Source organism: Perognathus longimembris, chromosome 11 (genome assembly GCF_023159225.1).
Source record: "Perognathus longimembris pacificus isolate PPM17 chromosome 11, ASM2315922v1, whole genome shotgun sequence".
NCBI lineage: Eukaryota > Metazoa > Chordata > Mammalia > Rodentia > Heteromyidae > Perognathus > Perognathus longimembris.
The window spans coordinates 18,814,323-18,827,686 of NC_063171.1; the positions used below are offsets into that span (position 1 = coordinate 18,814,323).

The 13,364-nt window shown below is 40.3% G+C and overlaps 1 protein-coding gene across 1 annotated transcript in view; it reads left to right on the forward strand.

Annotated features, from left to right (window-relative positions):
* Window positions 1-13,364, forward strand: part of Colgalt2 (collagen beta(1-O)galactosyltransferase 2) — a 103,125-nt gene that overhangs the window by 43,947 nt on the left and 45,814 nt on the right. Inside the window, exons 2-4 of the mRNA XM_048356968.1 lie at window positions 7,349-7,459; window positions 11,574-11,691; window positions 13,028-13,162. Coding sequence (XP_048212925.1) covers window positions 7,349-7,459; window positions 11,574-11,691; window positions 13,028-13,162 — 364 coding nt within the window. The remainder of the gene's footprint in view (window positions 1-7,348; window positions 7,460-11,573; window positions 11,692-13,027; window positions 13,163-13,364) is intronic.

A 13,364-nucleotide genomic window follows, 5' to 3' on the forward strand; every position in this document is an offset into this window, starting at 1 on the left:
GGATGCTGTCCCTGAGCTCTTTTGCTCAAGACTAGCACTCTACCACTTGAGCCACAGTGCCACTTCCTAAAATATAGTCTTCAAAAGGCAAATTTTGGTCATAAGGATGATATCTCGGTACAGCTGTTCATCACAAAATATTTACAGCAATGATTATATCTTAATTTTTGTACAATGAGAGATGGTGTACATGGGTGTTTGTGAGGGGGTGAACACTTAATATTTACTCCATGGTGTTTGCAGAATTATTTTCCTGATTCTTTCACTATTAGAAAGGGAGAAGTATTTGGGTTCTGCTGTGTTTGTGTTTTTCTTCTCTTTCACTGAAGATTCTTTCTGTATTTGTGAAAACAGAGAAGTGATATTTTTGCTATCCTCCTGGCCATACTTGAAATATTTAATTACTGAACAGTGTGCCCTGTGCGCATGTAGACAGACAAGACTTGGCTACCGACCTCTGAAATAATGGGGCTTTGTGTTGGGTGCATGGTTTTCAGAGCTATGGTGCCAGGTTGGAAGATTTTCAAGGCGTTTCAGCCTAAAATTTCTTATAGGTAACAAACAGACTTCTTTCTCTAAATCTTGCATAGTTGGCTTCTCCTGAAACATTTTGACAGGCTACTGTTTCTGGATATTCTCACAAAGCAACAATCAGTTGGGGCTTGGAAATGTCTCTTGAACAAATGACCTTTCTGAGTTAATTCCTGCTCAGTCTGTGTTTGTAGGCATTTGATTGGATGGAGGAAGATGCCCCTGTGAATCCCCCTCGCACTCATTTATTCTTCAAACCTATGATCTTGAGAAGTATACTCAGGTAGGGACTGAGGCAGTCTCTCTCTACAGGGAAGAGTCTGGTAATGGAGAAAGGAATAGATCCAGTAATACATGAGGAAGTGTAGCACTGGAAGTCTAGCCTGAGGTGTTTGGAGTTAGAACATGTTAGGGTTCCTAGGTCTCGTTGTGGCTTCTTTTTAGCACCACCACTTAAGTTCTTGAGCAAAGAGGAAAAAATCATGAGAAACTCTGTATCTACCAAGCACATGTATTTAACAAAGAACTTAACCAAATGAATTCAAAATTCCAGCAAGGAAGAGGAAAGAGAAAATGATGAGTGGGTAAACACGGGTGGGAAAAAAAGAATAAACAAGGAACAATAGAAAAGAAAAACAGGAAGAAGATACCCAGACAAATGAAAAACAGATTTGTCTTCTGTCAGACACTGCTGCTGCTATTTTCAGAGAACTATAAGGGTTTGATTCCAGAGAAATTAAGCAGAAGCAAACCTAAGTCTCTAGAGATTCTGGGAATTTAGTGAGGTTTCCCAGTTTTCCCATTTTGTTTGGTTTCCTGCTGGAACATCAATCATTCTGTTCTGGGATGATCATATGGGTGCTGTTGATTAATATTCTTGCAATGTAGAGAGCATCTTCCATTCCAACTGGTGTTTTCTAGGCACTATGTCCCATTTATGGTAAGGAAGCTAGGTTGAGGTTCAGAAAGGATGGAGAATGCCTCAGCTAGCTAATGCTAGGACTTAAAATGGAATAGTGCGTGATAATATAAAAATGGACAAGTTTTTAACACAGAGAAGAAAAGTAGCAATCAGAACCCAAGTATCAAGGAATGGATCACTTATAATATTCTTAATTAACTTGATCTCTATTCCTGCCGATGATACTGGGCTTATGAGTTGACAAGTCACTAGTCAAGCAAAACATTTTATCATTAGGAGAAAATCCCACCCTTTTGTAGTAAAATGGACTGGTTGCTTGCGTGAATTTCTAGAAGCCAATATTCTTTTCATATCACACTTGCTCAGGCTCTAGGAGTGACAGATTCATGATTGGTTCTGGAATGAAAGAGGCATACCGAGGCAGGAGATTGAGAAAGTATGAACATTTATCTTGTTAGAGGGAGAGGGCTAGTTCATCAGGGACAATTGGAACTAACTGGCTTAGGAGGAAGTAAGGAAAGACTTTGGTTGAGAGAACTTTGGTTGGGAGTCCCCTGACCCATACTTGTGTCCTTAATTATCTCTGCATATAATGTCCTACGAGCAGCCGGACTCTAGATCTCTAGAAGTCTGTCTAGTAACTAGGAGCAGGGATCAACCCACCTGCATTGCCCTGCAGCTGTCTCATTTTGGTGGATCTGCCTGGGAAGGATTTTGTGAGAGAAGACACAAGAGATCGTTGAGGCTTGATGACAGGGCCTTTCTTAAAAATGAATTTCACTGGCTGCTTCCAAAAGAGAAACTTTGTTTTTTTGGTGGAGTTCTTTGTTTTTTCACCAATGAATTTTCTTACTGGATGAAAACAAGAGGTATTTAAAGAGGTCCTTCTGTGTTTGAAGTCTTGAATTGGAAAATTCACTTTTTGCCAACTTACTAGTCATGGTAAGAATTGTCCAGGCGGTGAGTAACTTTGTTTATAATTTCATCACCATTCAATTGAGCTTCTGGAGAACAGATTTTTACAAGTTCTGAAGAGGCAAACACCAGTTCTCTTGCCCCCACAATGGCAACTCCACTGTTCTGTATTGCCAGAGACTGAGGCTTCTAGAGTGGTGGGGAAAGCCACAACATTTGCCTTAGGCTCAGTGCCAATGGAAGTTATCACGTGTACTATATCCTGAATATCCACAATGCACCTGCTTAGAAATCCAGGGTGGATCTTCACTATGGTTTCGCCTTAAAAACCTCAGTTAGGACTTGTGGTTAAAAAAAAAAATTGAGTCAGTTCTAATTATTTCAAGTTGCCTATCAGCTTAAGAGCCAAGACATGGGAATAAAAACTGACTTTCTGGAACATGGAGAAATGTCAGGGTTTTTAGTCATTGCTAGATAAATTTTGAGTTTATTTGGCTCACAGTGGTTGGTAGACTGTGTCAGCCCCAGACATATTCTTTATGGGCTGGTCTGTTCCATGTGCTTTCTTCCACCTACCAACATCAAAGCAACTGTTAGCTCAGGAACTTAATCAGCCAATGAGATCCCTGCACATGCCATTGATCACATTTCTGTATGTATTTACCTTTGTCCTCGTTGCATTTTGAAGCCAACACTCATGGGTCTTGGCTGACTCGCAGAGCTACAGAGAAGGGAAGAAAGGAAACAGGAACTAGAAGCAGGATCATAGAGGAGGTGGATAGGCAGCTCTAAGGGAAGAAATGGACTACACTTCCCTCTGAGGCCACTTGGATGTTGCACCGGTTTCAACAGTGTTCCCATCTCAGGTTCTAGCTCCAAAGAAAGCAAGCAGGGACAGATGGGCATAAAGCATACTGACCATAAACAGTGAATTCATGCCAAGTTTACAGCTCCTCTAAAAGTAGGAGATGCTTACTGGCTGGAAGGTCTCAGTGTTGCTTAGAGGTAAAAGGGAGTCATTGCCCAGCAAGTCAGACAGACCCAGAAAAGAGAGAAAGAAAGAGGGAGAGAGGGGGAGACACAGACAGAGAGACAGACAAAAAAAGGGGAGAAGAGTGGAGATGCTTGTGAGAACCTACCAATATTTCTGAGTCTATTTGAGCTGCTATAACAAGATCTTAGCTTCATACTGTACACACTGTAGACAATGTAATTTACAAACAATAGAAATTTCCTTCACATAATTTTGGAGGCTGGGAAGTGCAAGAGCAAGGTGCTGGAAGATGTGTGATTATTGTTCTATAAATGATATCTTGTCACCTCATTCCTCATAGAGCAAAAGGAGTCAACTGGCTAAGGGATCCCCCCTTCCTTTAAAAGGTCATCTTACAGTACGTAACTGGTCCTAAACCTCCTAAAGTTTCCATCTTTTCATCCTATCCCATTGGTAATTAAGTTTCTACGTAAGAATCAGGGGTAGGGCTACACATTTAGAGGGCTTTCAGACAATGTTTTTCTACTTTGATCAGGGAGGGACTTCAAATCACCTCTCTAGATGTCCACCTGTCAATTCACATCCCTGGCTTTCCTCACAGAGCCTGGTGGCCACACCTGTTACCTCTCCTGGGATTCCTTTCCTAGCCTGCCCTGCAGAAAGGTGATCCAGCAAAGATGGTACTCCATCTCTCTAGTACTACATGAAGTTTTCAGGTTCAAACATTGGGATGCCTTGCTTCTCCTAAGGGAGTTCGCACTTTGAGGGTGTTTGGTTTCTATCCATCTTAATAGAAAAATCCACTAACCCACAGAAGTTTTTGTGTCCAGTTACTGTGGAGTCCCGTCATGAACAAGCCCCTCACTGCTGCCCTATTGTGCGGGTTTTTTGAAAACAGAACCATCAACACAGCCTCCTCTTTCTCCAGGGAGCCTGCAACTCGGCCTTCAGCATCTCTCCCTCCAGTCCTCTGATCCACGCAGGGCCTGCAAGCTTTTCATCATTATGTACTCAAATGCAACCCCCTCCTTATTTTTTTAGCCAAAGGGATTAAAGTGCAGCAGATGTAAGTGTGTGCTAGGATTGCTGCATGTTTACTTCTGGCCAGGGGAGTGGAGGGGCTCTATCTAAGTAGGGGATTCTTGGCTTCCTTGTGGACAGGGGTGGTCCAGCATCCCATTCTTCCCTTGGGACCAAACTTTGGAGAACTTGGCTCCCTATATCAAAGACCATTTGGGAAGCAGCCCTCCCATCCACAGCTGGAGGGCTTGTTGGTGTCCGGGAAAGTCAGAGAACAAAGAAATTCTTAATGCAGAGAAGAAAATAGATAGGAAACTTTCAAATTTACTAAAAGGACAATTTTAAATCTGTTTCTATTTTTTTAAGGAGACAAGAGCCTCTAAGGATGTTTGTAAATGAGGGATGTAAATGAGGCAGGAAGATGTTTCACTTGTACACTAGGAAAATACAGTTAATATATGATAGAAGCACTTTTTTTCAAAAGGAAAATGGATTATTTTGGAAATGCATTGATGAGTGGGGGAAGGCAAAGAGAGTTTCCGACTTGAATAATGAAGAAACAATCAAATAAGTTTAATAAATTCTCCTCATAACTAATTTAGAAATCATATGGAAATCTAATAACCTTTAAATATCATTGTAGTCAAGATTTTGTTTTGTTTAAATTTACTCTTTTTTTCTTGTCAGTCTTGGGACTTGACCTCTGGGCCTGGGCACTGTCCCTGAGCGCTTCAGCTCAAAGCTAGCACTCTACTACTTGAGCCACAGCACCACTTCCGGTTTCCTGGTGGGTAACTGGAGATAAGAGTCTCACAGACTTTCCTGCCTGGGCTGGCTTTAAACCGTGATCCTCAGATCTCAGCCTCCTGAGTAGCTAGGATTACAAGCCTGAGCCACCAGCACCTAGCTAAGTTTACTCTTATTCATGATAGTTTTAGTGAAGAATCACATGCCTTCGAGCTACCTCTCTGCTTTAGGAACTAACTGCTCTACACATTCTTCCTTCATAAGACCAGAGGTTTTATGCTCTGGTACTCTTCATGGGTATCTTCTATGCTGGGTGTTAGTAGCTTTATGTTAATGTCCACAGAAACATGTATGCATAATAATAATGTAGACATAGACATACATACATTAACATAATGCACTAACATCCATGTGACTCAGTAAATGTGACTCTGGCTGATACACTATACTTTGGGGCCTGACCTCAAGCTATTCCACATTACTTTTATAAGTAATATTTATCTATCTGCCTGTCTGTCTATCTATCTATCTATCTATCTATCTAGCTAGCTAGCTAGCTATTGTCAAAGTGATATACAGAGGGGTTACAGTTTCATATGTAAGGCAATGAGTGCATTTCTTATCAAACTTGTTAGACCCTCTCCTGCTCTCCCAAGTTGCTCATTTTCCCTATAACTCTTTTTCCTAAGGAGAACTCCTGGATCCCAGACAGCATTAGCTTCAAGTACCACTTCTAGCACTGTCCAGGTTCTGGAATCAAGGGGCCTTCAGTGCTCCTCCCTTCTACATCTTGTGAAGAGAGGTGCTGGTTTGAATCCAGTTTCAAGAAGAGACTCAAAGTAGATCATAGTCAGCTTCTAAGTTTTTGAATAACATTTTAATGACTGCTTTTAATTCAAATGTCTAGTTTACAGAACAAGACTTTCTGTTATTAGACACACATATCTGTCTTCCATTTTGCTATCCCTTATGACTTCCGTCACATAATTCCAAGTTGCTTGATGTTTCACATAAATTTATTCCCTATCCAAAATGGAGATCCACAATGCTTTACAATATTCTCTCTTGAACATTCTTGAAGATTCTCCTGAAAGATTTTAATTACTTTTGAGCAAAAGCTCAAATGTGAAGGACAAAAAGGCCATTGTGGACTAGGCTGAACAAAATCTTCTTTGTTAGCATTGCCACATATGGAGGAAGTATCCTCAGTCTTTTGGTCTTATCAAGGCCCTCCTCTAAGGGAACCCCACTGTTGAAAATCCCAGTGCCTTTCTTTCCCCAAAGGAACAGCTGAATTGGCATCCAATTTACAATTTTTGCTTCTTTTTCTTAGGGGTGTCAGGAACCCTTATCTTCCTATGTCTCTATTCTTTATCCTGCCTTCTTTCCCTTCCTCCCTTTATTTTTTCTTCTTTTCTTTTTTAGTTTTATTTAAAGTTGCACATGTGTAGGCCAGTTGCAAGTCCAATATGCGGTATGGAGTTGGGTTTTAGTTTGTGACATAATTTGAGAATACATTTGTGTAAACTAGTGAGCTAAGACATTTTATTGTTGATTTATTTGCTATGCTTTCAAGATAGAGCACAGACAAGTGCTGTATGAACTACTTGAAGACTTTTGAGCTACTGTATTTTGTGTGAGTGATCAGAAGGTTAATTCAAAATAGTGAACGTACCTTAGATTTCCAGTTTTATACTGGAACTATTATTGTGGTTTCTCCTTTTACATACATGACTAAAACAGCATTGAATAGATATGCTGGTGTGCCCTGAACATTGATGTGAAATGAAAATAAAATCAAATTTTTGCTTAAATTGAGGGTAATTGTGAGTGAGGTTCAGAGGTAACATTTATATCTTAGATAACAAGAAAGCAAAGCAAGTAAAACAATGTCCAAGAAGACTCATTAACTGGCTCTAGGTTGATTCATTTATACTTAAGTTGTTTTTACATGTTTCTAGATTAAGATACCACTTATGGATTCCATAATAGACTGAGTCTTGCTTTAGGCTCTCCTGATGCAAAGGTGGTAAGAATCACTATCTCTCACTTCAGAAATTCCTTGTCTGCTCTGGACCATGAGAGAATACTTCCACATGGACAGTCCCCCACCTCCCAGCCCCCAAACTGGCCCTTCTGCATTTATTCTGGGGTCTTTTGGATTTCCGCCTTTCTTTTGGATAACATGATGAAACTATATTGTACTTTTTCTACTGCAGGGCAGCCACTGATCACAATGTGGATAACACCACAGAAATACTCAGGGAATGGCTGAAAAATGTGCAGAGACTTTATCACTATGTGGAGTGGAGGCCGATGGAGGATCCACAGTAAGTAACTGGAGCAAGTTTCATGAAGTCATCACTTAGAGTTCCTCCTTCACCAGCTTTCCACACTGACCAGCTCCAACCTCCGGGGACACCTGACATTTCTGCTTGCCAGAAACCCTCACGTTCCCCGTTTGCTTTACTCCTGTAGCTGCCAACCAAGTGCAGGCCTCTAGTCATCCAGAGCTTCTTCAGTTTTGAAACTGCATGGTATTAACATACGGATATGTCAGATTTATTCAACCAACATTCTATTGATAGGCATTTAGATTATTTCCAGTGTGTGTGTGCGTGTGCGTGTGCATATGCATGTGTGTGCACGTGCCAGTCCTGGGGCTAGAACTCAGGGCCTGGGTGCTGTCCCTGAGTTTTTATGCTTAAGGCTACAGCTCTACCACTTTCAGCCACAGCTCCACTTCCAGCTTTTTGATGTTTAATCAGAGAAGAGTCTCATGCTGACTTTCTTGCCTGGGCTGGCTCTGAAGCACAGCCTCAAATCTCAGCCTCCTAAGTAGCTAGGATTACAGGTGCAAGCCAATGGTGCCCAGCTGGTTATTTCCAATATTAGAGCAATTTCTCAGTCACTTCTGTCTCCAAGGCATCCTTCATACTTGTACTAGTCAAGGTTTTCTCTAAAGGAACAGAACCAATAGAATATACACGTGTGTGTGTGCGCACACACACTGTTAGGTGTTTTTTTTTTATTATCTTTAAATAGTTGTACAAAGGGGTTGCCATTAACAAAAAAGTTTATTAACACAAGGCATTTTGATCAGTGTCCCCCATTTCAACATTCTCATCCCTTCTGTCCCACTCTTACCTTACTTTTCTAGTACATGCAATGAATTCTTGACTGCATTCTCCCCTACCTTCTCCCATTCATTCATCTACCTCTCTCGCATTGGCCCCACCCCTCTCAAAAGTACTTCTTTCTTGGTCCTTATTTTGTTGCACTTTGACTTTGTCTTTCTAAGCATTTATACTATTTAATTGTATAAATATATAATATATTTCACTACAATTTATTTATAAATACATTATAATATGTAATATACATTATATAATATTTGCATGTACTACATTTACATATAATATAAATAATATGAGGTAATAATATAATGTGTATAGCAATATGGTATGATATTATAGATACATACATATAGATCAACTATAGAGTGATTCCCTGGATTGGCCTATACAGTTGGGGACTGGCTAACCGAGTAATGACTGTCTGATTATTGGAAAGCCATTGAATCCAGGAGCCACTCAGCTCAAGAGGCTGGAAGCATGGTTCCCTGTAGGGACCATGGGCCAATGTGAGACTGAAAGACTCAAGTAAGTTCCTGTGGAGCCTGGAGTCTGATGTTCACTGATGGCAGCAACAACAGATACACTCTGACTGGAAAACTGGCTGACTTTCTCTTTCTTTCATGTTTGTTCCATCTGGCTCCTCAATCTGTTGGATGGGACTGCCCACATTTGGGGCAGTCTTTCCCCTTCAGTTGTTGCCCTACATCTTCATCGTCTCTGGGAATACTTTCATAGAATCACCAGAAGTATGCTGTACCAATCTCCTAGGCATCACTCAACCCTGTCAAATTGACAAACAAAATTAGCCATCACAAGATCACACTGTAACACCAATCTTCCTAAAATGTAAAGGAAGTGGTTCCATTGCTTTATTACAAAGACTTCAATGGATCTAGAGTGCCTACAGAACAAAATTCACATACCTGAGATTTATATTTTAAAGACTCCATATTTAAAAGTCTTCCAAATTTCCTGATCTTACCCAAAGAAAATCTGCTCTTTCAAAATATTTCTTTTACTTTCAACTGCCAAATTTGGTTCATACAAGTCCTGGGAGTGCCTTTCCTTTTTGGTAACCAAATCCTACCTAAACTTCCTATGCTACAGAAAGCCACCTGCCATCATTCCAGTAATAGAGATCTACCTCTCTTTCAGCAGTTGGATTGCTTATTTTCTATACCATATTTTTGACACAATACACTTATTAATTAACTATGTAACTTTTCTAAATAAATTGTAAGGTGTTAGGCAGATACTAGAGCACACAAATACTTTGTATTCCCTCCTTCAATACTATGTTCATGGAAGGCACCAAGTTACTATTTGTTTGATAAAAAATGAGTGAATAATATCAAGAATAAATAGAAGCTACGACAGTGCTCAGGCCCCGAGTCCAGGCCCCAGGACTGGCAAAAAATAAATAAATAAATAAATAAATAAATAAATAAATAGTAAGTCTCTGGTAAGTTCCAAGGCTTCTGCAATTCTGTCTTAAGGAATTATAATAAAATGAAAAACCCAACCTGATTCTCTGAATTTGTTTATAATAATAATAATAATAACAAATGCCATTGTATTGCTTTTCTACTCTACCTCCCTCCCTCCTTCCTTCCCTTTCTTCCTTTTTTTTTGGCCAGTCCTGGGCCTTGGACTCAGGGCCTGAGCACTGTCCCTGGCTTCTTCCCGCTCAAGGCTAGCACTCTGCCACTTGAGCCACAGCGTCGCTTCTGGCCGTTTTCTGTATATGTGGTGCTGGGGAATCGAACCTAGGGCCTCGTGTATCCGAGGCAGGCACTCTTGCCACTAGGCTATATCCCCAGCCCCTTTCTTTCTTTCTTGATCTACATACATATATTCAAAGAATATGGTCTGTATCTTGGGCTGGGAATATGGCCTAGTGGCAAGAGTGCTTGCCTCCTATACATGAAGCCCTGGGTTCCATTCCCCAGCACAACATATACAAAAAATGGCCAGAAGTGGCGCTGTGGCTCAAGTGGCAGAGTGCTAGCCTTGAGCAAAAAGAAGCCAGGGACAGTGCTCAGGCCCTGAGTCCAAGCCCCAGGACTGGCAAGCAAACAAACAAACAAAAATAAAAACCTTGAGAAAACAAAGAATATGGTCTGTATCTTAAGCAAAATCTAACAGTGAAGTGTGAACACTACAAATGATTTTAAATAGTCTTCTAGAGTCTTTGTATAATGGAATTTGGACAGTTTTAAAAATTGCCCAGGAAGAATTTGTGTACTCAGCTTGGTGATGTTTTCTGTGGCCAGATATTTTTACTACATGTATGATATGCCATCAATACGAAAAGTATTCATGTGAAAGGCATTATTTTTGGCAGTATATTCAGAAAAATAAGAGTTTTCATTGAAATACAAATTTAGGAAGCCATTCCAGAGAATTCTTGTGCTATATTCAGTTTTACGAACCTTTTCTTTTGTATAGTTACAATCTTGTGGTTTTGTGATTTTTTTTTATTCACTAAAGCCATTTATTGCCAGCATGGTTGTGGGAACTTCTAGGTGGTCTCTAGTTTGGGTGGCAGTGACAGCATTGATGTCCCTAGCAGTTGAGAGCTTTCAGAAAGATTCTGAAGGGTGCTGTGAGCCACTCACCTTATGCTTCATGGATGTTATCACAGAAATCCTGTGAACATTTTATTTCTGCTCCACGATTTCACTTTACCTGGGATACATCAATAGGTTAGGCTCTGTGCATTCATTTGCCAAGATTCTGCCATGTAAACTACATCTTTCACTTCCTTGGGGAACTTGTTGTTATACTGTCAAACTTATTTGATGACATAATAGACTTGAAAGTATAAAAAAACATAAGTTTTGGGACCAGTCTGCCTGGATTTGAATTCTGATTGTGCTCTGTATTAACTGGGGCACTGGGCAAGAGACTTTTTTCCTCCACATCCATATTTTCATCTGTGAAATGAGAATAGTAGCCGTACCACATAGGGCTCATGTTGGTACCCACTGAAGAAAAGCTAGGCATTGCAGCTCTTGCCTGCAATCCCTACTGCTAAGGAGATGAGGCAAAAAGATTGCTTGGCCCTATGAGTTTGAGGTCAGCCTGGGAAATCTGGAAAATAAAATAAATAGAAAAATGCACTGAAATATTTCATATGAAGACTCTTCTCAGTGAGCAGCAAGTTTCTTAATCTCTCATTGTTTTAGCTTCCAGTCTATAATATAGAGGTGACACTGGAGGACTAAGTTAGCACATATAAACAGTTATATGGACTAACTGGGACATGTAAACACTCAATAATTATAAGCTTTTGTTATTCTTTTAGGTCTTATCCTGAGGAAATTGGACCAAAGCACTGGCCAAGCTCTCGATTTGCCCATGTCATGAAACTACGACAGGCAGCCCTTAGAACTGCGAGGGAAAAATGGTCAGACTACATTCTGGTAAAAAACAGATGCTTGATTTCTTGACAACTCTTATCTACATATGCCCAAATCAGTTGTCCAAGAACTGGGATCCTAGGAACAATCAACATAGCTTAGGCCTCACCCCCTCCACTAAAGGCCAAAGGGAAAAATCTTGATCCTTGCAGGTTGCAATGCTTGCACGTCAGCTCCATCTTCTCTTGATGCTCTTCCAGTGAGTGTGAACAAAAAGAGTAAGAGAGTCTGAATCAGGAGGATCGTCTCTCCACAAAGAGGTCCCATCACTTTCCTCAGAGCTTAGAGAGGGATCTGCCAAAAAATGCTGTACTGATGATTGGGAATCCATTGATCTCAGTGAGTTGTGTCAACTGGAAAGGAAGGTAGCTTCGTAAGGAAGCATAAGGAGCTGCAGTCCCCTTTCCTGGACACAGCCTTCCCCCCAGCAAGTTCTGTGGGCAAAAGTTCTCCAGTATAACCCTAGAAATGAAACCACATTTATAAACATCTGCGGTTTCTAGATTCCTAAAGAGAACAAATTCTTTGGATCTGTTTCCCTCCTTAGCCACTCTAAAAAGCAATCTAATATTACACAGGCTCTCAACAAAAATTATTTCACAGGAATTTACTGATAATACAAAACTGTGTGTGGCTACTTGCTATTGAAATACACAAATGCAAAAATACAAGATTTTTCATAAATAAATTGACTGTCAGAAAATGAATGTTTCCATCTTTTAAAAACTGGTCAAAATAAAAACATATGACCTAAAATCTCGCATTTTTGTCATTTTTAAGCACACAATTCAGTGTATGCTTTTCTTTCTTATGTGTAAACTGCTCATGTTACTCTGTCTCTATCAGTATTAACGTCCAAGAAAGTCATGCTACTTGGCCAGCAAGGGTTTATATAAAGTGTTTTAAACAAAAATTCTACCGATAACATTAAAATAGCATGAAATGGTCTTTTCTGAGCCATTCAGACATTACCATAGAAAATCTAAAGAGACCTGTCTATTGGTACAAGAGTGGACACAGTTTTTGGCTTTTTTTGACACAGTTTTAGGGGCTTGGGATGCTTTATTGGCTAATGATTTTATGTTGAGACCAAGGTCCTCATTGAATCCATGTCCAGTATGAACACCAGTACATGGGTGACTTATGTAGAGCTGAATTTGTGCAGGTTAGACCAAGTACACGTGAGTGAATGAACCCACCCAGCTGTAATGATTTCCATTAAGAAACATAGGTAGACATATGCTTCCTTATGTTACGATGCTTTAGATGTGCTGGAGTTCCTCCTGAACTACTGCAAAGTGCCTTTCTAGCTCACATTGTTATCCCTTTCTTTTCCTAGTTCATAGATGTTGACAATTTCCTGACGAATCCACAGACTCTCAATCTAATGATTGCAGAAAACAAAACCATTGTGGCCCCCATGCTGGAGTCCCGGGGCTTGTATTCTAACTTCTGGTGCGGAATCACACCCCAGGCAAGTCTTTTGGTTCATGGATTATGGCAAAGAGATTTCACAAGGCAGCACCCTGTGAACAGCACCACCTCCACATCTTCCTTGTTTTCCTTTGAATCATACAGGTCAGGAGGTTACTAGAGCAAGCATTCTCAGGAAAGGCAGTAGATCCCCGATCTACCACCATAGCCCATGGACTCTTCTGTGTTCATTAATTATCAGA